At 30.4% G+C, this 26,710-nt stretch overlaps 1 protein-coding gene across 1 annotated transcript; it reads right to left on the bottom strand.

Moving 5' to 3' along the window:
- Positions 1–17,449: 17,449 nt before the first annotated feature.
- On the bottom strand, positions 17,450–19,090 carry LOC122587852 (F-box/FBD/LRR-repeat protein At4g00160-like). The gene has a single exon (XM_043760016.1). The coding sequence runs from the start codon at positions 19,088–19,090 to the stop codon at positions 17,450–17,452; it is 1,641 nt and encodes a 546-aa protein (XP_043615951.1).
- Between the last annotated feature and the right edge of the window lie 7,620 nt (positions 19,091–26,710).

Here is a 26,710-nt window from a genome sequence, read left to right as displayed (position 1 = left end):
TGTTTTGTGAAGGATTTGTTACCATTTACAAAACAGATTTAAGTTCAATTATCGGTATTTTCGATAATAAATCCTTAAGAAATTAACTACCCAACGTTTACAAAATAAACAATTAATTTCATTAAGGCTAGGATCCAAATGACATACAACCATTTCATCCGTTGATCTGCTAGAAATGATTGCACTCAAAAGGTAAGAGACGAGCAATAATTGCATTACAAGTGCAATTCCCAGTAAGTATGGGACCTACGTATGACACTTGATTCATCAAGTGATCCTTTGTAGTCATGTTTTGTCCCATCTTTTGCCACGGGTCAAGGTCTCACCGCTTAACTCGCTTTAAGTCGTCCAACTAAGAACACGCAAAATTGTCCACCACTGTGTACCAGTGAATGGGTTTTGCCATGCAACTGCCATTTCACCACTGTGTACCAGTGAGTAAAACAACAGCCACATGTGTCCTTGACAAATTGGATGGCAAATGACTTAAGTTTATTGGGTCATTCAATTTGATGTGTGATCAAAAAGTTATGTTTCAAAGATTCATGCATATCTTCTAAAAATAATATTTAATTAAATCATTTTTATAGTCTTAACAACACAAGAGAGCTCGGTAGCTCCATTTGAACGCACAAAGAAGCGCAAGGGCAAAGGTTTGCGATAGACGCAATTAAAAACCCGCCCTTTTAGAAGGCTAACGCACTCCGACTTATAACTCTCTTAGAGTTTGTTCAAATGGGTGAGCCGGTGTATCTCAAGGTTGTAAGACTCCAATTTTATTAAAAAAGCTTTATTTCGATATTGCTTAGTCAAGTTTATGTTTTCTCAAAAACAATTTTACATCACAATATATATCACAATAAATATGCAAAACGATAAACTATTAACTATTAAGCATGCAACGAGTTACGGTACGCCACCTAAACATGTCACTATGGTTTAACTTTGTCTAAGTCGGCTCCCCCTTCAAAGAAGAGGACCACAAACATCAAGTTGCCTTGATTGCGTAAGCCTTAAACATATATAAAACAATCAATTATCACATAAGCACATAGTTGCTCACTGGAAATTTCCAGTAGCTTCACGACCTGTTTAGACCTGTTTCTGGTCCGATTCAGACTTCGACCAGAACTACAAAGTTTTAGCCCTATGTGTTGATCATCTACAGTTCAAAGCACGACCTCTAAATCATTACGGATTAAAAGATATGAATTTTTTAGTGAACTGTCACAAAGCAGAAAAATCACACGAAAAATTCACATAGTCACACAATTAATTATCCAATTATCTAGCGTAATTAACCCTAATGACCAAGATTTCATATCAATATATCTAAGTAAGAATCATGAATGATTTGCATGAAAAATTCATGATTTTTACTTCTTTTTAACCATTAAAAATAAAGGTACACCATATAAATACATGCAATTTATCACATAAACATGCAATTAATCAAAATTTGGATTAGGAACCTTAAAAAACAATTTTTTAAATATATATATATATATATATCCGAAAATTTTAAAAGTCAAGAACCCTAACCCCCCCCCCCCCTCCCTTCAAGTTTTGATTTAATTGGTAATCAAAAAACATACATAGTAGGCTCGTGATACCACTGTTGGATTATATAACTATTATCAAATCAAATCACTAAGCACGCAGCGGAATATAAATTCTTTGTAGTTAATTAATTAACCAAGAGAGAAAACGTGTACCTTAAATTGAAGAGAATAAAGTAAGAAACTTTATAATAAGGTTTAAAATTAAACCTCTCTACGATCGCACACACAACGTTAGAATGTAGGTATGCTAATACTTGATCACGAACTACGAACTGAACAACCTTTATTAACACCCCTTTAATTCGAACTAACCAAAACCCGAAACCCTTTGTTTTTGGTAGAAACGGCCGAAGCCAAGAGAGAGGAGAGAAGGAGAGATTTTTAGGGTTTTAGAAAACCGTAAGATTTTTGTGTGTTGAAAACAATTAGATTAGCCCTCCTTATATAGGAGTAGGAAACTTGATGACCAAGTTTAGGGTTTTAAAACCCTCCAATTCGGTCGACCCCCCCCCCCTAGAGGATTCTAGAGGGTTTCCTAATTGTTTCCTAATCACAACTCTCCTTCGTTAAGTCCGTTAATTAAGTACCGTTAACTATTAACCCTTTTAACGAACGATTGTTAGTTTTTCGTGATCTAATTAATTAATAAATTACATTTAATATATTAATCAATTATAGTTACATTCGTGTTGAACGTGTGACCCCGTAGGCTTAAATACTTTTCGGACATACGTTCATTTTACGTGATCATATACCTCCCTAACCTACAGATAAGTGTCATTCCTTTTGTGTTAATTAGGATGTATTAATATGTTAGAAACAACTTAGAGTTGTCGGCATCATAATCCAAATTCCAAATGAATAGACACATATCATTCATCAAGCAATTGAGATCAATGCATACCCACTTTTTAAATATAAAGTTATCATGAACACGAAAATGGATTATTACGTTTCAATTGAAATAAATACAGAATAACTAACACGTCAACGAAACAAGATTATTACGTTTCTATTGGAACATGACAGATCTTGGTGGTGGTTCGTATTTCCGGCGGAAGTTTCCATTAAAAAAAAAACTAAAAAAATCGTTGGTCTGGATTAGGTTGTTTGTTGGGTTCTACAAATATACACACTTCCATTGAAATGATAAACAGTGGAGGAAGTGAAAGCGGTTCATTTTTCCGACGCAGCGGCAGAGGAAGTAAGAGAGACGATAGTGGTGGATGAAATGATAAAGGGTTGAATCTTAGATGTTTGATTTGTGAATTCTGATTTGAGATTGTGTTTTTGATAATGGTTTTATTTGGTTTTGATTTCTGAATCTTCAAGATATGTGGTCTGTCAGTTTTAATTAATATCCATATCGATCATCCGTTTATTAACCACATGATTAATAGTTTTAATTAATTAAAAAAAAGCAATTAACCTGTTATTGCAAGTAAACAGGTAAACATTTGGTCAATCATATACAAAACTAAAAAATATATGGCTAATACATAGTCATTTATCCATTACTGCCTTTCAAAAAAAAATAAAATACATATCAATAATCCAGTTTAATGGACAACCATGTACATGACAGAAAGTACATTAGTTATCCAGTGATTAAACCCTAATTTTTATTGGGTGGAGTTGTTTGCATCGGATAGTATGTCGATAAACATAAATCGAGTTTTATTGTATTACCAGATCGAAACGTAGTTTATAACTTTTTTTCACTTTATTTGCATATATCATTTCATATTAAACGGGTTTATTTTATTTTTATTTGAACGGTTTTATTTTATTTTTTTGTTATGCAATTATTTATAATTATTTATTACAATTCATTTATGTTCATATTTCTAACAATAAATAATTTAAGAAAAAATGAGTTACACGCGTAATGTTTTTATCGAATAACATGTACGAGAAAACGGAAACTTTAAAATATTAGTAATGGGTGGTGATCAGTTTTTGACAATACACCACCAAATATGCTTTATTGTGTTGTATTATATAATACTATAAAGCACATTTAGTGGTGTATCGCCAAGATTTTGAGTTGTACTTCAGTAATTTTGAGTTTTTTAATCATTTTTGAGTTTTGCAGTTTTTCAGCAGTTTTGAGTTATTTTTCAGCATTCTAAAGTTTTTCAGCAGTTTTCAGATATTTTTTCAGCATTTTTTTTAGCTGTTTTGCAGTTTTTTCAGTGTATTTTCAGCACTTTTAAGCAGTTTTTCCAGCAGTTTTTGGAATTTTTTTTGAGCTGTTTTGCTGTTTTCTAGCAGTTTTGTGTTGTTTTTCAACAGTTTTGAGTTGATTTCGGTTGTTTTGACCTGTTTTTATAAATTTTGGGTTGTTTTGCAGTTTTTCATTAAGTTGTTTATATTTTACAAAGTATTTCTAAGTTAATACCATTTCAACTTATATTTTATATTTTTATAAAACTATACGTAAAGTATATTTATTTAATTAATGTTCCTAAATTAGCTTGTTTTGGGTTTATTCATAGAGCTAATCCTAAAAGTTCTAACTATAATTAGTATTTTTTTTCTTTTTGATTTAAAGTTCTTAAATTAGTTTGTTTTGGGTTCATTCATAGGATGCAGATATCGCGTTACTTCAGTGCCTTTTAGGATTTGTCATATTATTTCTAAGTTAATACCATTTCAACTTATATTTTATATTTTTATAAAAATTTACGTAAAGTACATTTATTTAGTTAATGTTCCTAAATTAGTTTGTTTTGGGTTTATTCATAGAGCTAATCCTAAAAGTTCTAACTATAATTAGTATTTTTTTTTTCTTTTTGATTTAAAGTTTCTAAATTAGCTTGTTTTGGGTTCATTCATAGGGTGCAGATATCGCATTACTTCAATGTCTTTTAGGATTTGTCATATTATTTCTAAGTTAATACCATTTCAACTTATATATTATATTTTTATAAAATTTTACGTAAAGTATGTTTATATAATTAATATTTAAACTCAGTCCGTCCATCGGATGGGCATAAACTAGTATATATATATATATATAGGGTAAAGATCCAGAGAGAAGGTCTATTTTTTTTATAGCTTGTTTGTTTGATTTTATTCATTTTTTTCATTCTTTCTTTAATAAAATTAATTTAATTAAAAAAAATTTTCTAACCCGAATTAGTGAGTTATACATGTAAGGGTACGATACGGGCTTCGCCTTTAATGACATATTAATAAGGGGTAGTTGGTAAGAGTGATAGGTCATAGAGGGTGATAGGTCATAGGTGGTGATCGGTAATGGGGTGATCTACCTAACGGGTTTCGCCCTTAGCCATCATGGCTCCGCCATAGACTGAGAAGCTTCGTCTATAGCTTACGGGCTACGCCCTTTAAAAAAGAATATTCTCAAATTTTTTAAAAAGTTCTTATATGGAATTAGTTAATTAAAGAGAGAATGAAAAAAGTTCAAAAAAAAAAAGTTCAAAAAAACAAGCTAAAAAAAATCAAAAATGAACATTCTCTCATTTCTCTCTTTAAGGTACCCTCTCATTTGATCTCTATCATATATATATATATATGGACCCTTATTTTAAGAACCCATTTTTTTGTAAGAATCTTGAGAACTCTTTAATCATGTATTGAATCACATGTTTTTTTTGTTCATTCACATGTGAAACGTTATAAAAATATATATTGCAGAAGAAAGTTTTTTTCAAAACCTTATATATACCCATTTGATCACAAGTGAACGAAAACATGAACATATTCCTTCAAAAGTTCACAAAAGTCTATTCAAGGCTTTTTTAAAAAAAATTTCTTCTACAACATACTTTTATATAATTTCAAATGTGAATGAATACAAAAAAACATGTGATTCAATACATAATTTGAGAGTTCTCATGGTTCTTGCAAAATAAATGGTTCTCAAAATAAGGAAAGTCTATATATATATATACTAGGTATTTTACCCCGTGCGATGCGCGGTTAGTTAAAAAGGTTATTTTATGCATTAGTAAATAGCTATTCTATATGTTTATTATGAAAAAATTGATTATGTTATAGTAAATGGCTAATTTCTGGATCACTCTGGTTGCCTTTTATCTTTTCCAACTTGTCGATATCACATTCACTTAACCTACTATATTGTTTACATACGCCTTCTCACAACATTTAACCTAAGATATTTTGATATCATCAACAACATCATTCATAAATGGCGTAAGAATGTATTCACCTGATAGATTAACACTACAACAAATCAAACGTAAATAGATAATTTAGCATGATGTCTATTCATCAAACGTAATAATATCTACAAAGCAAAAAGCTAAACATGACAATAATTTAGTCATAAAATACATATATATACAATACGAATAAGTAAAAACCAATAAGATAAATAAGAGAAAATCATTATGGTTTTTGCTTTCAGTTGTGCTGAAGATATGAAAGAAATACCTTATGTAGTGACAGGAAAAAAAAATCTCAAACACAATAAAGAAATAAAGTATTTTACCCCCGTCAATAACAAACTCATTTGTAAAACTCAAGTAACTATTATTATCATTATATAATAGACTTTGTTTTGTGGCTAGAAGAACAACCAATTTTGGTTATTTTATTTTATGTGTTTCGCCCAAGGGGGGGAACACCAAAGTTAATTTGTCATATTAAATCTAATAATATTTTAAATAATTTCTAAAATTTGATATAGTTTTAAAAGTTATATATATATATATTTTAATAATATTTATTTTTGTCAAAAATATCTTTGCCAAATTATTAGATGTATTGGATATCCTTTTCTTTAATATGGTTTTTGATTTTTTTTTAAATCTAGTTTTGATTTAATATTTTATATTATATTTAATAAAATAAATTAGATTGGTTTGAGAAAATATAGAGGTTATAAGATAAATATTATAAAAAAATGTGGAGATGCCACGTAGGATAGAATCCTATGTGGCAATGTTTAAAGTTAGCTTTGAGTTGAAAGAAGGTTTTAGAAGGTTAGAATTCTTACTGTTTTAATATATAGATAGATATTATACCTGCACGATGCACGATAGTTTAAAATAATTTACGTAAATTAAAAAAGTTTCGATGTAACAATTAATTGACGATTAGTGAAAGTAGAAATATATATATATGTATATATATATAATTATTAAAACAGTAGTTATTTTATGAGTAGTTATCGGTATCGGTTTTACCAGTACTACTGGTTTTATCGGCTGGTATGAATGGTATGATTATTTTAATATATATATATATATATATTATACTAATAAAATACTACAAAACTTACAATTCAATGACAATAGTCAAAATACAATTATTATCCACTCAAAAATAATATTTGGTTCGAAATAGGTATCATAATAAAATATAAGTCTTTCACAAACAACAAAAACTAACATTAAAGTATAATAAAATGTTTTAAAGAAACATCCAAAATCACGATATATGCCTGTGATACAACACCTAATGATGAAATACAAAAAGGAGTGAACGATGCTAATTAGTGCAAACAAAACATAATCAAAATTATCGTCAAATACATCATAAGTAAAAGACAAACAAGTGATTCAATATAAATAAATCAACATGTTAACAATATTTGGTTCATATTGAGATAATAATGAGTATATGAAATTATAAATAACATCCCGAAAGTAATTAACACCTACATCCAAATTTATTTAGTTATTAATGGAAAACTGCAACGATAGATAAAATACAAAAAAAATAAAAATATATATGGAAAGGAGACCAACGACGATGATGAATTAATAGAAAAAAAAGGGGGTTTAAAAGAAAGAATATACTTAAGGTTAATAAAAACAGAAGGAGGATTTGAAAATAAATAAAATGAGGTTACTAAAGAATAATGATCGGAAAGGATCAGAAACAAAGAAAATGGAGATTTGCAAGTATATATCGACTTTTTAAAAGATTTTTTTAGATATATTTATAATTAAAAAGATTAAAATAATTGTGAAAAAAATATGGGGATGCCACATAGGATAAATCCTACGTGGCAATTTTTAAAAATAGTTTTGAGTTTTAAGGATGCTTTAGAAGGCTCGGTTAACTACTGTTTTAATAATTATAGATATATATATATATACCAATAAACTAAAACAAGATTGTAATATTCTTTGAATGACATATATATGACGCATTCCTTAATCGACACATGTTTTTTTTTATTAAATATTTTATTAATTTGAGTTAATCTATATTTATCAAGTTTCCTACTTTATATCGAATACAACTTATCATATTCTAAATAAACTAAAACAAGATTTTGAAGTAATATATATCTATCAATTTTTTTTTTACTATTTGATCAAGTTTCATATTTTTTTTTTCTTTTTGCCGTGACACCAAAAATAAAAGGAATTATTTTTTTTTATTTTCCAACTAACAATGTAAAACTCAAATATTGCATGTTTTAAGGTTTTAATACTTTGAAAGGTACTTTTCAAAAAAATTTATCTTGAAGTATAATGTGGATAATCAAAAAGATAATTACACATAAACTATTGATTTTTTTTTCTTTCGTTTTATTTGATCTTGTATTACATACATCTTCATATTATATGTTGTTTGTCATATATGTTGTTTTTAAACTAAAAGCATTAACATATATTTAGCTCACTTGGTCTTTTTAGGATGTAAGCTAAAAGATCAATTTACCTATGGTACATACTTATTAGAGATTATTGAGAGTAATATAAGTATTTCATATCTTTATTATATCAATCCGTACATCGTACGGGCATTAACACTATGTATATATATATATATATATTATTTTTGTCGATACTCAAAGTTAATTAAATTTGAAGAATTCTTTTATATCATCATTGATCACCGACAATCGATCATTAGAACTCAAGTTGTCACCATTAGTTTTATTTTTACATTTATACTAGATTTTATACCTGTGTCAAACTACAACATTAACAATATAATAATTAGTATATGGAACAAAAAAATACTTATACATTAAAATATATTTAAAAAGGAATTAAGATATTCAAATGTGAAATTGTAAATATTATAGGCTAAATCATCTCAAGGCTCGATGGTGTAGAAGAGTTTCTTTTATATAAACTCTTCCAGCTAAGCAATATATTAACCTCGATTACACAATTGACTGAGTTTTCCATTGTCTCTTGCAAAACATTAATTTTATTTTCGTTAGACATGATTTTTAAAAAAAATAATAAAAGTAATTTTATTATATCTATTTTTAATAAGTTATTGTCGATAAGTCTTACCATAAAAATAATATGAAATATAAGTTCTCTAACGTTTTAACTATATTTTGTTGTTAGATAAACATTATGCAATAAAATATTAATTATTTTCATATATATTGGGTAAAAGTGTAAATTGGTGATAAAAAACTAAAAAGTGTAAATTACTTATTTTTAAGTTGGTTAAAGTGTAAATTAGTGATGGAAAACCAAAAAGTGTAAATTAACTATTTTTAAATTGAGTTAAAGTGTAAATTAATAATGTAAAACCAAAAAATGTAAATGAATTTAGACATATGTAAATTTAATTAATTAATTTAAAAAAGTTAAAGCATATTATTAATCAATTGAGATTAGGTGAATTGTTTTTAATATATGTATATATATAGATAGATAACTCAATGCATTGCTTGAGTACACTTTTTAAAACATGAGAGACGTTTGTAGATCATCTAGTTGATCTTCCATCATAAATACTTAACCGTCTCATAACTTTTGAAATTTTTAAAAGTATCATAATTTTGTCAATGAATAACAGATCAATTAGCAATTGCTCTACCCTAATTGTTGTTAGCTCCCCTGGCAAAAACCATCCAACATCAAGGATTTATTCGAGATACACAAATGACTCCACCAACCCATGTACGAACAAACTCATAAATTCCTACAGGCCGGGCTATATTTGGGTATTTGGGCTATTGAAATTTTATCTAATCCTTAAAGTTGATGAGCTTTGCAATACAATACTAACCGACAAACAATCACCCCTCGATTGATAGACCAATTTCATCTCATGGTACTGGCTGAGAGAAAAACTCCGACCATATGATCGATTGTGAATAAAATGCTTCAGAATAAAAAAAAGGTAAATTCCCAGAAAACCATTAGTCATGCAAGAATTTTTCGTCTGAAGCTAGTGACACTGCAACGCTGCCTGACAGTGAGATCCTAGAAACTTTGGCTGGTTGAATATGATTTTGCATAGTTGTATTCCCACCAAGTCGCTTTTTAAGGAATAGCTAGTCACTGGACTAAAGAAGCTAGAAAAAAAAGGAACAAGAGTATCTACGAATAACCTAAAATAGGATTAAGGTATTCATTAAACGACATGTGGAATCTTATTTGATCGCCACATGTCCTTATCGACTTAATAAATTTTTTATTACTTTATTAATCTATATTTTTCTATTTAATATCGAACACAATTTACTATATGTATATATCTATGAATAAACTTTGATAGAATAATTATGTTAGCCTATATCTATAAACTTCCTATTAACTTTCCTACGTAGTTTTTTGACCAAGTTTTATAATTTTTTGCTTTTGGAATCGAAAAACAAAATTACAGGAGATTAACAAAGTAAAACTCATATATTTTATTCATTTATTTTAGGTTTTAATACATGGAAAGATCAACATTCGATTAACATAGTTCGAAGTATATTGCATGTAATTGTAAATTACTAAAAAGACAATCACACATTGATTGTTGTTTCTTTTTTCCTTCAAATTTAATTTAGTGATCAACAAAATAAGGATTTTTCATCTCATATTTAATTTTACCTATCTAGGGTTGGATTCATATGGATCCTTTAAAAATGATGGAAACCAAGGGACTAATCTCAGCCCTTGGATCAACCATCATCAAAATCCCATCAAACATGATTGGTTACTCCGGTGAATTACTCCGGAGACTGTGCAATCATATTTGATTGGTCTAGCCCATCAAGCTTGATTGGTTACTCCGGCGATATTGTCCAATCATATTTGATTGGTCAAGCCAATCAAGCTTGATTGGTTACTCTGGCGAATTACTTCGGTGAATTACTCCGGTGACATTTTCTAATCATATTTGATTGGTCAAGCCAAATCAAGCTTGATTGGTAATCACTAAGACACTAACGCCGTCGAATCTTCTCCGGCTAATCAATTTCGTTTTCGGGTGGATACGGAACGGGACAGAGGCCCTTATCCGTTCTAAACTGACCGTTAAGGGACGCATATGGGAATGGTATGGATTTGATGGGCGGCGATCCAAGAGATGGTAGATTCTGATTTTTCCGGCGACACTGATTTTTCCGACGAGCTCAAAAATAGTGTTTATTGGATAGGGTTTGTGCGGAATGTGTTTCTGAGTGTTTTGGTACAAGTTTCATGCATTAATTCGAAGAAACAACACAGCTATAGTGTTTTTAATTTTTCCGGTGAGTTTTTCAAGTTTTCCGACGAGTATAGATCGGATTAATTTCTGGTCAGGGTTTGTTCGCGGTGTGATTGTGAGTGTTTTGGTAGAAGTGTGATTTTCTAATTCGAAGGAACGAATGATATATCGGCGTTTGAAGTTTTCCGGCGAAGTTTGTTGCATTTTCCGACGGTTGTATCGCCGGAGAAGAAGGAGGAGGAGTTGGTCGCTGTTGCCGGTCAGAGATAAAGGTGGAGATGGCGGTGGTTCAAGATCCCGTCACCGGAAAAGCGGGGAGAGAGAGAGAGAGAGGGGCAGATTTTGTGTGTGTGTTCGTGTGTTGGGGGGAAGGAGACGAAGGGGAAGGGAAGGGATATCAAAGGTTGGGATTTATTTTTGAGGGGATAATCCAATGACCAAGATTTGTCCCCTAGTTTCCAAAGAAAATTTAAGAATCAAATGAACAAAGTTCTCTACCAATATACTAAATCAAGATTAAGGGGTGATTTAAATGACACATAGCGCAATCTTTTATCAACACATGTCTTTTTATTTAATCTATTTAAAAACTAAAATATTTTCTTGAGTTTTACATATGTAATAATCTTTAATTAATATAATTATAATTTATAATATAATATTTTTAAAGTTTGTTAATGACAGCCCTTAGTGCTGTCAGTATTAGTTAATTTGATGCATTAAAATTTGTACTTTGTCAAAAATTCAGGGGGGCGGTTATTAATATATAAAGTATTACTTTTTATGCATGTAATAATCTGTTAATAACAACCCTTAGGGCTGTCATTATCATTTTCCATATTTTTAAAATATATTTACATAAGTCCTAATCAAATTATGTTTCTCATTGTTATTGATTTAACTCTAACAAAATATCCAACTCAAATATTATGATAATGTAATTATCTATAATATAACTAATAGAGAGGGTTGGGGGTACACTTGGCACCCCTAACCCCCTTCTAGAGCCTAATCTTCCATCCTTATTAATACTCTAATTTTTTAATATTAATCTAAAATAACTTACACTTTTTGGTTTCCATCACCAATTTACACTTTAAGCTCAATCTAAAACAAATAATTTACACTTTTTTGTTTCCCATCACCAATTTACACTTTAACCCAATTTAAAAATAAATAACTTACACTTTTTGATTTTCCATTACCAATTTACACTTTAACCCAATTTAAAATAATTAATTATACTTTTTGGTTTTCCGTCACCAATTTACACTTAAAAATAATTAATTTACACTTTTTGGTTTTCCATCACCAATTTACAATTTCATCCAAATTAAAAAATAATTACTCCCTCTGTCCTACTAAACTTGTCCACTTTTATATTTTTAAAGTCAAACTTTACAAACTTTGACCATAAATATTTTTGTTTGTGTTATATAATATTTGATGAAAGTTATATGAATTGATTGTGTTTTAGATGTGTGTTTTATTGGTATAACTTTTATCGACTAATATATAACATAAATAAAAATATTTATGGTCAAATTTTGTAAAGTTTGACTTTGAAAATATAAAAGTGGACAAGTTTAGTGGGACGGGGGGGAGTAATTTACACTTTTCGGTTTTATTGATAATCTATAATATAACTCACGTACTACAAAAAAAAAAAGATACGATCAACTACAAAAAGTTTTTTCTTTTTATATACTTTGCACATAATTAATCATTATTATTATTTTTTAACATTGAATTCTTATGTTATTGTTATTATTATTTCTTTTAATTTAGTTTGAGGTTTGTTATGACTTTTTTTCTTCAACAACAAAAAATATGACCACATTAGTTCATCTTGAAGATCTTAAGCCAACACATGTTAACCATCATTTACGACTCCGTGTTGTGCATGTATGGACGGTTTCGGAGTGGAACAACTCGAAGAAAATCAAAACGCTCGAGATGGTCATTGTTGATGAATTAATATGTATTTTTCAAATTATATAGTTTACACTTTTAGAATATAAGAAACTGTAAATTTTTTATATAACTAAAGTTGGAAAAAAAAAGGTAAACTGGAATCAATATTTATATGGAGTTAATTTTCGTACGTTTCTTCTTTAGTTTTCGTATTGATTAAGTTGTGATATATGACTTAACTAATCTAAATATTATATATTAAACTTTGTATTTGTAACCTATATTAACTTTTAGGATTTACGATTATATCTTTCTATAACCTTTTATATATAAAGTCTAAATTTGCTATGAGTAGGTTTATGATTACTTTAATATATTGACTTTGATTATTTTGATATCGTTTTAAAAGTAGCTCATTAATGGTGTATACTTAAGATTTACGATTATATCTTTCTATAAGCTTTTAGATAAAAAGTTGAATTTCGCTATGAGTAAGATTATGATTATTTTAATATATCGACTATGATTATTTTGAAGCAATTTTGAAACTAGCTCATTAATGGTGTAATTTTTTTGTCACTGTTATTCTATCAGGGTAAAATGTTACATATTGAGATGCTGTTGAATGTTTTAGTATAATTATTTACCATGGTGAAACAATTTATCATTTTAGTTTGTGTATTACAAATATACTTCGAATCTTATGAAAAGCATGATATCATTTTTAAATAATACCTTTAGATAAAACCCTTCGATCCACGTTATGTTTAGGATTTAACACAACAGGAGATGACTTTGCAATATTTTTGGCTTGACTATTTTTTTAGCAACAATTTGTTTCCCTATCTTTCTTGAATTAGCCGATAAAATCATCTGATCGACGTTTGGAATGTCCTTGGTTGAGTTCCTTTTTATCCTGAAGAATTTTCTAGGATCTGTATGCAAAGATGTTTATTCGATTCTTCTGGTTAATTTGTTTGGGGTTTACTTTTTAAAATTGGATTAAATACATGGAAACACACTAACAGAACTTGCCAATTTTTCCATGTTTTTTTTTTTGCTATTTGCAGGGCACATTCATACATGGCTCGGCCAATGGTGAATGGACGGAAAATTTTAGGAGTATTTTGACCGATGGAGTGACTATTCAGCTAACAAATTTTCAAGTTGATTTCGGTATATCTATTTAATATATTTGAATTCCAGTTTTTTTATCTTTGATTAATATATTTTGAGACTACCGGTCCATTGGACGAGCCTGAACACTCGTATGTATATATATGAATACGTTTTAGGTAAAATAAAACAACTATTAATGTAAAACAAGTAAAACAATATGTTTTTCTCCAGTGATAATTACCGTGCATCATAAAAATCATCGTACATCAATTGCTTCGTGAATATTCGTGCATCAATTTAACCATGATATAAGGGTCAAGATCTTATCTTCTTTGTTTTACTTTAATACTTGTTTTACAATATCCAACCCCTATATGGATAACATGAAAGTTTTTTTTTTACGGCTTATATGTCACTATACCTAGGGTAAATCCATACATCGTGTGGGCATCTTTTATTATACTAAAGCACAGTTGCTTTAATAACTTATCGACCAATTACAACTCTCGATTTCTTAACGTTGACTTTTTTTTTTCAATTTTGACTTTAATTTACACTTCTTTGTTTTCCATCACAAATTTACACTTTTTACCCAATAGTTTTAATATAATAAATAAATAATAATAGCTTATATATATCCGATAAAATAATAGCTAATATATATCCAATAAAATAATAGCTAATATATATCCAATAATATGTTCTATCATATATATAAAATTAATTATATAAAAATAAATTAAACTTATTGTAAATATATTAAGATTTTAGTAGTAATTGTTCAATTTTAATTTTAATATATATTAAAAGACAGTTGAACTAATGACTTATTAACCAATCATATGGCTCGATTTCATCAAATTGACTCTCGCTGATTTCATCATTTAGTTTTTACATAATTTTATTTAATTAATAAAAAACAAATAACTAAAATAATTATTTTTACAATGTTATTAAAACTGGTTTCTATCTATAAAGTTCGGTTTTCACACACGAACAATTGTACATTGCATTATCTCGAGTTAAGTCGAGAAGGGGCTTTAAGGTGCTAATATGTGACAAAGATGACAAGACAAAAAACACTACAATAAATTTCGTCTATAAATAAGTCTTTCAAATGATGAAGGAGAGTATATATTTCCAATAATCTTTTATTACATTAATTTTCTTTCTATAAGCTTAATATTCTTGGCATTTGAATTGAACACACAGTATCTACTTATATCTTCAACTTTCACTTTATAATTAAACTTTTATAAGTTACATGTATTAATATCTAATATTAATAATGTCGTAAGTCTCGTGTTGAAGGACACGAGTCTAAAATATAGTTAATACTAATATCTATATATATATAACCTAACAATCAAGGGAAAACGCCGACGACCAGTTAAGTTTAAACTCGAAAATGTCGGTCAATGAGTCATGAAAATCAGTTTCCCAAGAGCTTGTTAGAGCCTCCCATTCTCCACTAAGAGGGTTTTGAACCACGACTTGTTTTAGATGATCATAATGAGTTGTGTTATTTTTCATCACCCCCCTTAGGACTGTTAGGGTAGAGAAGCACTGCTCTGAGTCATAGTTCCATACCTCAAGATGACTGGGGTTGCAAATAGAAAAGAAAGCATCAAAAGAATGATCACCCAAATGTATTTCATGCAGGGATAGTCGTTGGACGTTATTAGCAACCGGCCCTTTTCTTATAATTTCATCAACATCACCAGCATTCAATGATTTGGAATACGAGGCTATATGAATGTCAAACGTGCTTGCTGAAAAATTATTAAGTACCTCCTTCAACTTAAGTAAGAATGAAGTATCAAGTGGATTCCCTCTACAAAATTGTGATATCATTGTATTATTTATCTATTATTTTATTAACATGGATTCCAAAAATAAATTAAATACAATTATGATTGTATAATAAATTGTCAAAATAATTTATTTTATTAATATGGATGATCATCATTTTTATTAACTTATACTTTTTTAATTATATACTTTTTCTTAATTCATAATTAGAAAAAAAAATTAGATTTATAAATGAATTTTAAGTTTATTTAAGTCATTATACCTTTTTTAATTTTTTAAAAATTAATATTAATTTAATAAATTCAAATATGGTCATTAATTATGAAAAAATAATTACTTTAATGATACAATCATGGAAAAATAAATTAAATTAAGTAAACAAAACATTAGTCTTTCGTTTTAGATGATTAAGGTTTGTGTATTTAATTAGTATTAATTTATATGATAGAATATATATAAAGTTGGAATAGCAAATAAGTTTAATATACTTAGCAACAAACTTTTTTTTTATCGTCAATTAGATAGAGAACAACTCATATAAAGAACAATCACCAACGCCTGAGAATTAGTTGGGTAGCCTGTACCTTTTATTTTTTATGTTTATCGAATCCTAAGGTTGATTCTAATAATCAGAAGTAGATCAAGCGTCTTAGGACATTTGTACGATCGTAAGCGCCAGGGTTGTTCATCCTAGCTGACTGTAGGTCCAAACTGACTTCTACACCCAACATTGTCTTCTATATTTGTTCTTCATCTTCGATTTAAATCAAATTCTATAACCTACATTAATGCATCTTGAATAATCACTTCTTAGACTTATAATCTACATGTGAATATTAGGTCAACTTAGAGATTAAAGATGACCTAACTTAAGAGAGCTTACGTACCTAACTTAAAAGAGCATACGCTGACTCAATTTACAACTAAAGACTTAAACATTCTTTTACACTATTTGTAATCAACAACTCAACGTGTATATCTTACTAAACAACTTCGATACATACAACTTTTTGAATAATAATATCATCATATTTCAGTTTATCTTATCTATAATTAATTAGTAAGTATGTTATCATGAAAACTTAATATTTTTGAATAGTAACATCATCATATTTCAACTTATCTTATCTACCTAAGTATGTTATTATGAAAACTTAATATACTAATCTCACGTATTATGCGGGAAAATAATCTAGTTAATATATATTTTTGCCGGTCTAAAAAAAATAAAATTATATATTGTTTATATCCAAATTTTTGTCGTGTAAATAACGTGTTCCGCAAACAAGGTGCGAAAACATTAACTAGTTATACTTAAAATTTGTAGGTGAATTCGTGTTGATAAAGCAAAAAAAAAATATTTACAAGCAAATACAAGTATCATATACATCCCCATCTACAATACAACTCTCCTATTCTAAACCAACTGTTTAAAAATTAGTACTGATAAGTAATAACAACTTGCTACAACATTATGCTATTAACTTATAAACACTGAAATAAGATTGAAATAAACACTGAGATAAGATAACATGAATTATAACAAGTATATGAATCAAACTAATGTGAATAAAATACTTCAGAATTCATACATGAAGAAGCTACAAAAAAATTGGAATCAGAGTATCTATATATATATATATTACCTAACAATCAAGGGAAAACGCCGACGACCAGTTAAGTTTAAACTCAAGACCGTCGGTTAATGAGTCATGAAAATCAGTTTCCCAAGAGCTTGTTAGAGCCTCCCATTCTCCACTAAGAGGGTTTTGAACCACGACTTGTTTTAGATGATCATAATGAGTTGTGTTATTTTTCATCACCCCCCTTACGACTGTTAGGGTAGAGAAGCACTGCTCTGAGTTATAGTTCCATAACCCAAGATGACTGGGGCTGCAAATAGAAAAGAAAGCATCAAAAGAATGATCACCCAAATGTATTTCATGCAGGGATAGTCGTTGGACGTTATTAGCAACCGGCCCTTTTCTTATAATTTCATCAACATCACCAGCATTCAATGATTTGGAAGACGAGGCTATATGAATGTCAAACGTGCTTGCTGAAAAATTATTAAGTACCTCCTTCAACTTAAGCAAGAATGAAGTATCAAGTGGTTTCCATAATCGGTAGAGTTTAAGTTTAATTTGCTTGGGAGGAGCAATGCTGGATGGAAACAAGAGAGTTGGTATTGTCACTCCATTATAAGAGAAAGAAAGTAAATTTGGAGCATCAACTTGTAGGTCCTTGACTGATGACCATCTCAACTTTAGCTTGAGCCTCTTGAGAGAAAGACTAGTGATAACCAACCTTTCCGAGGCCCAACACCTGATTTTAAGTGTCAACGTTTCAAGAAAAACAAACTTGGATTTGATCATGTCAATAAATGTATCGTCGATGATCACACCGTTCAAGTATAGCCGAGTTACGCTTCTTCCTAACGAACAAGCGGTGGTGCTGCCCGTTGTTTTGAAAGGTAAAAGGTTTCCCGTTTCCGCAATCGAAAACGCAAACGACTTGTAAGAAAAAAATCCAAGACTTGGGACGTTATCGATTTCCAAAAAACCATCATCATCTTGTGCGCGACTAATGATTTGAAGATGGCAAAGAAAACCAAGATTTTTAACCTTGATTGTCTTTAACCCTAAGCAGAGAAAAAGGATAACCTTCTCAAGCAACCTACAAGTAGACAATAAGTTATGAAACACATCATCACTAATATTCACATGTGATAACCTGAGAACACGCAAGGATACACATTTGATCACATGATTGATTCCGATATAGATATCATCTAAGATGCAACAGGATGAGCACAACTTGATAGTGTGTAACTTGTCGCCAGAGAATACATTATCCGGTAATTTAAACGACTGCCGAGGAACGGTTCGAGCATCAGATATATAAAGGCAAAGATCCTTGAGACAACTTGTTGTTTCGGGAGCGAGTAAACGATCCCGCATCCAAATTTCATCTGCTTCCTTGTTTTCGACTTCTAAGAGAAATTCTAAAGATTCGATGGGTATATTGTGGTCGTGATACCTTTGGATGGTATTGTCAATATATTTTTTGTATATGGTGGATACTTGATTAGTAGGAAACCTGAGGTTTGGGATGGTAGACCAAGCATGTAACCATGACTTGGACAAGACACACGTGCGGGCGGCTTCTTTTTCCGATAATAACGATTGTATACGGTGCATCAACTCCGCAGGAAGAACAATATCATCATCTCTTTTTTCTAATGAATATGCTTGCGTTGTTGCGGAAGTGATGACTCCTTTCTCCATTAATCTAGAAATCCAAATATAGAGATTTAGCCTGGAGAGAACTAATCGATCGACGGACTGGAAGGGCGATATTGTTGTCGCTAGCACCGAAAAAGCCAAAGGTTTTTCCTAATTATAACTCGTAATATTGTTAGTTGTTGTCGTCGGAATTGAATTAATACGTATTGGTTTTTGCAACGAATAATGAGGATTATTAATTTCTACAATCATAAATCAAAGGTTCGTATTAATTTATAGTAAACCATACGCACCGCCCTATGTATCCTTACCTTTAATAAATTAAATCAGATTGTATTTCCATGTTTTGAAAAAAATAAAAGAACCCTCCTAAATTGTTTATAGAAGTGTAATCCCGTTGATGGCTCATTTTGGTAACTTGTTGGAAGGATCTACACGGGTTAAATTCTCACTTTCTATATTTATAAGGCTAGATTAATAAGGGTTATCTGAGAATCATGAGGTCATTCCCGAATTCGTGTAATTTTAATCTTAATTTTAATTTAATCTTAATTTTAATCTTAATCTTAATATATACTAAAATGCAACTAACCAAACCTCAATTAACCAATCAAAACTCTCAATTTTTCTAAATTAAGATATTAATTAAACATGTGACTAAATTAGGTTAAAATAAATAATATATTTTGTTATTGAATAATCTTTTCTTTATATATATTAAAAGACAATTGACCAAATTTCAATTGGGCAATCAAAACTCTCAATTTTGTTGATTTTCCAAATCAAACATGTGATTTAATTGAATTAATTAAAATTTATCAACTTAATTCAATTAGTTCTATTAATTAATCAGTATTATATAAAAAAACGATAGATTGATAGGAACCGTTTGATCCCATGTCAAGGTAATTCAACTACTTAAATTCAATTCTGCATCTGGCAAGATTTGAACTCAGGTTGCTTTTAGAAAGTGACAGCTGATGGCTAACTCTTCTGCGAAGAGTTGGTTATTAATCCGTATTATATATATATATATAAGTTATATACAAAGATTCTAACTCTCTTGATCTCTAGATTAATACAATATGCCGACCTTTTTTTAATAACCCATCAACATTGATTAATTAATTCATCTTCATTGATTATATCTTTAATTATATCTATTTACTAGATTTTAGATCTTTGTCAAATAAACGAGTTTAAATACATAATCAATATAAAAATTAGTAAATGAAAACAAAAAATTCTTATAAGTTAATTGTAAAAATATATTTCAAAAAGAATTGAGATATTTAAATGTAAATACTTAATGTTAAATCATATCAAGGTTAGATGCATGGTTTCTTTTATACAGACTCTTACAGATAAACAATATCTTAACCTTGATTACACAATTGACCGAGTTCTCATTGATGTCTTGCTCATAGTTACATGATTCGCTAAACACCCCACGAATTCCGTTGCTTAGCGTGACTAACAAAAATAAAATTACATTTTTGCAAGACATCAATGAGAACTCGGTCAATTGTGTAATCAAAGTTAAAATATTGTTTTTCTAAAAATGTTTGTATAAAAGAGACCCTCCTATACCATCCATCCTTCATATGATCTAGCATTCAGTATTAACGTTTGAATATAGTAAATATATTTTTACATTGAACGTATAAATATTTTTTTATATTTTATATACTAATTCTTATATTGATGATCTTATAAAGCCCGTAAATTTGACACGGGTCTAAAATCTATGATTTACTATATATGATAGCAATTGAACAATCAAAACTCTCAATTTTTCTAAATTGTGTAATCAAGTTTAAAATATTATTTTCTCTAGAAGAATTTGTATAAAAGGAAGTCTTCTACACTATCCAGCTTTGATATGATTTAACATTTATTATTTACATTTGAATATCTTAATTCTTTTTAAGTATATTTTTACATTTGAGGTATAAGTTTTTTTCCCCATATATTAATTCTTATATGGATAATATTGTAAAAGTCATGTATTTAACACGGGTCTAAAATTAATTAGTTTTAACTAAAACAGTTAGGTTGATTCTTCACACTTATTTTTTCCGCACTTTATCTTTGTGTGAAGAATCGGCCGCAAAGAATTACTACACCGTTTAAAGTGTGTATAAATTGGTCAAGTCCACACATCTTTAATTAAGTGCGAAAAAAATGCTTAAGCGTACACCTTTAAGGTGTGTAAAATTGGCTAAGTACTCTACACATCTTCCATCTTTTTGTACGAAAACTTCTGAAAAAGTACACATTTAACTTTGTCAAACTTTCTTAATTTTAAAGCATAATATGAGCAAACAAATGACAAAATAGTATATATTGTTGGGATATGTTCATTTCACAAATTAATGTCTGTTTGGTATATGAGGTCACACAATATATACCTAGACGTCGGGAAAAGTATATATAAGGTTATCCAACACCTAAATTTAAGTGCGGAACCCTGATGTAACTTTTGTCACTTAAAAATATGAATTTTCAAAAACTTTTGCCTAACGGCGTTAAAAGAAAGCAGAATTAAACTTTAAAAGTTCAAACCAACAAAATCTGTTTGGTTCATTTATTAGTTGGTGTTACTAGCCATATCATTAAAATAGATTAAAATAGAAACTCATCGGTTGCCCAACATTAAACAACCGACCACAAAGTCAATACAAAATATAAATATCATGACATAAATCAAATGTCTAAATTGAGCAGCCACTATGGCTAAACTAAAGACAACTTCAAGACCATCTACCCATGTCTCACATCTTCTCACATTTACTTGCTCACCATGTTGGACTTCAGGGCACAACACATTTTATAAGAGCAAGTGTTAGCTAACAAATTAGCTAAGTAAGATATCACATCATTAATAAAACATTTGTCCATTTAAAACATTATAGAAAAATCATTGAGATCATTAAGGCACATATCATCAATCATATCATCTCACATACATATCATAGCATCAACATCTTTCATATTAGGATGAACCACCCTAAATGTGCTGATGTGCGAAATCTAGCTTTAAATTTATAAACACGATTTACCAAAAGACTGACTACTACACACTCACAGGCAGTGTACCTGATCGCATGCAGTATAGTTAAAACTGGTAAGTCGAGATCGTTCGCAACGACTTAAATAAGCAATTGCAAACATTAAATGATTCAAGTAAAATATGGGGGTTTTGTGGCCGAATTGCCACGTTGCAAGTAGTTAGTTTGAAAAGTCAGTAATCCCAAAGGATTAATCGAAAGAGAAGTTTGTTGTTGAAAACAATAATTTAAAGGTCACCCATCTTGTTTTCGCTCGACAGAATGTTAGGATTGCTCATTTGATGAGGTTCAAATTCAATTTAGTGATTAAATGACCGAGACTCAAATTAATCGCCAACCCCGTACCCGTCAATTTAACAACTTATTTGACTCTCTTGTATAAACTAGTTTCATTATTAAGACCGGTACCCCGAGACGCCTTTTTATAACTTCTCTAGTTTGACAATGGTTTTGGTCATTTCAGATAACAATTTTGCCTATCGATTGTACCCAATCGTCAACCCGTTAATTCTTATCAAATATTGATTACCCTTTACCGTATCCGTCATATAACCAATTGCTTCTAACCAAGCAATCAAAATAACTTATACCCAAATCCTAGTCGTCACTAAGCAATGAATACAAATTATCCGCAATCAATAATTGAATAACAAAGAATTAATAGATTAAGACCACGACAAAACGTTAAATCAAATCACTTGAATTAATAAATATTGTGCAATCCCTACATAATGTCTCACTCCATCAAGATGGATGAAAAGGCGATTAGCCACTCATATTAAAATATGAATAACAAATCAAATATAGAAAATTCATCGTTACCGAATACAAGGAATTGAAAACGAATAACGGAATTGATCCAATCGAGCTTGAGATCTTTTAGAATGGTTGAATACAAGAAAAAACCTTCAAAAGTGCTTGGCATTCGACTGGAAGTAAAAGTGCTTTATCTATGTTTCCAAAAATTTGCAGATTCAACACTCATTGCGGCGCAACAGCTAGTTGCGGCGCAATGGGTTTGACTTCCATGTTGATTTTGACTTTCGTTGACTGTGTACTTGCTGAAGACTAGAGGCGTTGCGGCGCAATGGACGTTGACTTTTGTTGACCTCCTTATTTCTTCATCCAAACGTTCCAGAATTCATCCGTTAGCAATCGTTTAAGCTCCAAAAAGTCATTTTATCCAGATTCAAGCTTACATACCTGTAAGTCACCTGTAACACTAACAAATACCATAAACGCAACAATTGTATACAAAAACGACTCAACAAACATGCTAACTTAACAATATAATTTGTGGGAAATGGGCATAAAATATGACATATCATGTGCCTAGTGATCTTTCATACTTTTTAACATATCATATTGTGACATAAGTCACGCATATCATATAACATATACATCTCATTAAGTGTGACATAAGTCTATAACATCCTGAAATCTTTTATTCATTTCGTTGACTGTGAACGTTAGTCAATGTTGACCTATCATTAGGAGACTTATATTTTTAACAATTATGGTGTTAATTATTATGTATTTATGTGGATAAATTTGTGTAGGTGTTCCCATTTAGTTTGATTAATAGTATTGATAAATTTTTACCATTAACGCTTGTTAAGGCGGTATGTATTCCCTATAGTGTTGTTGAATTAATATTATATATGTCTTTAAGAAAAGTTAAAACGTAGTTAAGAAGTTCAATGGGCTTAAGTGAAATTATAATAAGATATTTGGTGAGGTGCTTTAGTCCGGCCCAAATAAAAAAGAAACTTATAAAAGCCAAAAGGCTTGATAATTATGCGCAGGATTGAAAAAAAAAGGGTTTTGTCCGTTGTTACTTTCTACGAGTCGTACGCAGCAGGCTAGAGGAGAAAGGGTAATTGATTTTGTTTTTATATTTTTGTCTCTTTGCCTATTTGCTATTTTAGATCAATACTGAGATATACACATATAGTAATAATAAAAAAAAACATTTTGTGTGTCATGTTTTTACTAGCCCTCGAAATCAGGAAAAGTGGGAAAGCGTAAGGTGTAGTTTACTTGGGTCGATCCTTATACTGCGTTTTGGTGGCGTCTGACGCGCGGCGGCTCCATGCCGCTAGTAGCACGGCGGCGTCCAAGGCCGCGTTCGTCTCCTTCCTTCCACTTTTAGTCGTGCGGCGTTGAGGCTTGGTGGGGCCGTTTGTACCGTTGCTTCATTAAAAAAAAAAAATTTCCAAGTTTAATTTTCAAAAACCAACGGCTCCTATGCCTTTTTTTTTAATTTTTTTTTTCTTTTTCTATTTATACCCCTTCTACATTACCATTTCAAATACACAACTTCATATCCCTTCCAAACCATTTTATCTTTATCAAACCACACCATAAACCATTTTTCACAAACCATTCCATTCACAATGTCTAGAAGTGTGTGGACTAAATCTGAGGATCTATATTTGTCAAAATGTTGGGTGACGAGGAGACCAGACCCTGTTATGGGTAGGTGTGAAATGAACAATCCCGGCGTCTCTTTTTGGGGTGACGTTACTGAAATGTTCAATGCAGAGAGCAATGGAGGACCACGAAGCAAGGCTCAATTGCAAGGTCACTGGTCTAGGATACGGAAGGAATGTAAACAGTTTGAGGTAATTTGGACACGAGTGATTGCACAAGGAGGCAACGGGGAGGATGAGCAAAATTATGCAACGGCGCATCAGATATATCGGGAGAAGCATGGGAGGGGATTCAGATATGAGCACTGCTTCAGGCAACTTATCTTTGTTCCTTTTTAGTTGTTCACCAGATCATGAAGTAGACTTTTTAGTTTGATTAAGTGTGCTTTATTTTTTTTAAGTGTATTTTGTTTGTTTGAAGTGTGTATTGTCTTTTACTATTGTAATGTTTGAAGTATTTTAATAAAACAAGTCTACTTTAATAAAAATAAGTTTATTCATAATTAAAATAACATTACAAACGGAAATAAAGAAAAACGTACAACACAACATTAAAACAGCCTACCTATTTCTTTTGGGCATAAACTGCTCTGGCCATGTTGATGGACTCATCCAGGGTCATGACTGCACAAGCAATTTCTTCCACAGCTTCTTTAATCTTGTCAAACTTCCCCTGCAAATAAGTAAAGTATTGACACTCAAGCTTAGTGCAATGCCCTGTTTGTATATACTTGATTTGTTCTGCACACCATTTCTTTTTCGCTTGAAGTTTTAGACCAATTTCAATAAAGTTGTCCTTGCACATTTCGTGGTCGAGGATATCAGCCATGATACTGTCATTCACTTGGTCGACAGTCATTTGTGGTTTTAGGTTAGGGGCATTTGATGAAGAAGCCATTGCAGATGTAGTAAAGTGTGAGTTTTGAAATGAACTATCTGGTAGTGAGACAATATTTATAGCTGAAGTCACAGACGCTCCTCCAACGTTCAAAATTCAAAATATTTACATTTACAATCCCTCCAACGGCCAAAAATATATTTACATTTATAGTCCTTCAAAAATTCAAAAATTTTCGTTTAAAGTACCTTAACGGCTACCTACTTGTTTCATGTATAAATACCAACCCAAAAGGCTTCATCAGATTATCACATTATCAATCTTCAAACTTGTTTCATCTGCTAACTCACTTACCATTCCAAATGGCTTCATCATCATCATCAACATCAAAAAAGAACATTCACCGACCTCGTTTCACTGAAGAGGAGATGAAAGCACAAATCTTGGAACATGTCAAAGAGGACACGTTCCTTCAAAATGAACTCTCTGGGGAATTGCTTTACCTACGGAAGAAGAGACACCTATGCGACCAACAAGTTCAGGAAATAGAAGCACCAGGTCGCACGGTCTCGAAACACGAAGAGACATATTCGTATTATCTGCAGGCGCAGAGCAAAATTGTGAAGAGGGCAATCAATCATGTTTTTAAGGCCGGTCACACATTGACCGACCAATGCACTTTGGCAGAATCGTTCCACGACAACTGCGGTGAAGGCAAATCAACATTGGAAGTGAAATGTCCAGAACACGACAAGTGGTGGGCCAATGAAACGGTTCACCGTGGAATCGGAAAAATGTCAATCAAAGACGACGAAGAGTAACCGTATCATTATTATGTATTTCTTGTTTTTTTCCAGTACTGTCTTTTTTATTATTGTAGTATCTTTTATTTTTAAGTAATGTAATGTGTTTTAATTATAATAAAATGTGTTTTAATTATAAATATGTGTAAAAAAAAGAAATAATAAATAGTGAATGAATAGTGAAGAAGTGGTGAAGAAGTGGGTAGTATAAGGAGGGGGGTGTTCTTGGAAGAGAAAACTGATGGATAGTGGAAGAAGTGGGTAAGAAGTGGGGAAGAAGCAGCTCCTATAAAGAGAGGCCTTATGCTGCATGTTTCATTGTACTTTGAAATATATATATATATTTTCTAAAATTATTAAAAGTGTATTGTCATTTGTTTAGTGTGTAAACCGTAATTATTAAGGGATATTGTATCTAGTTTTATGTTAAGTTGGACTAGTAGAATGGTGGAAATCATAAAGTACTTTAATATGTTTTTTTGTCATAAAGTTGTGGTCTATATAAAACGTAAGAAAAC

This window comes from Erigeron canadensis, chromosome 2, assembly GCF_010389155.1.
Source record: "Erigeron canadensis isolate Cc75 chromosome 2, C_canadensis_v1, whole genome shotgun sequence".
NCBI lineage: Eukaryota > Viridiplantae > Streptophyta > Magnoliopsida > Asterales > Asteraceae > Erigeron > Erigeron canadensis.
The sequence above is the reverse complement of the archived record's forward strand: the minus strand, read 5'-3'. Positions and strand labels throughout refer to the sequence as shown.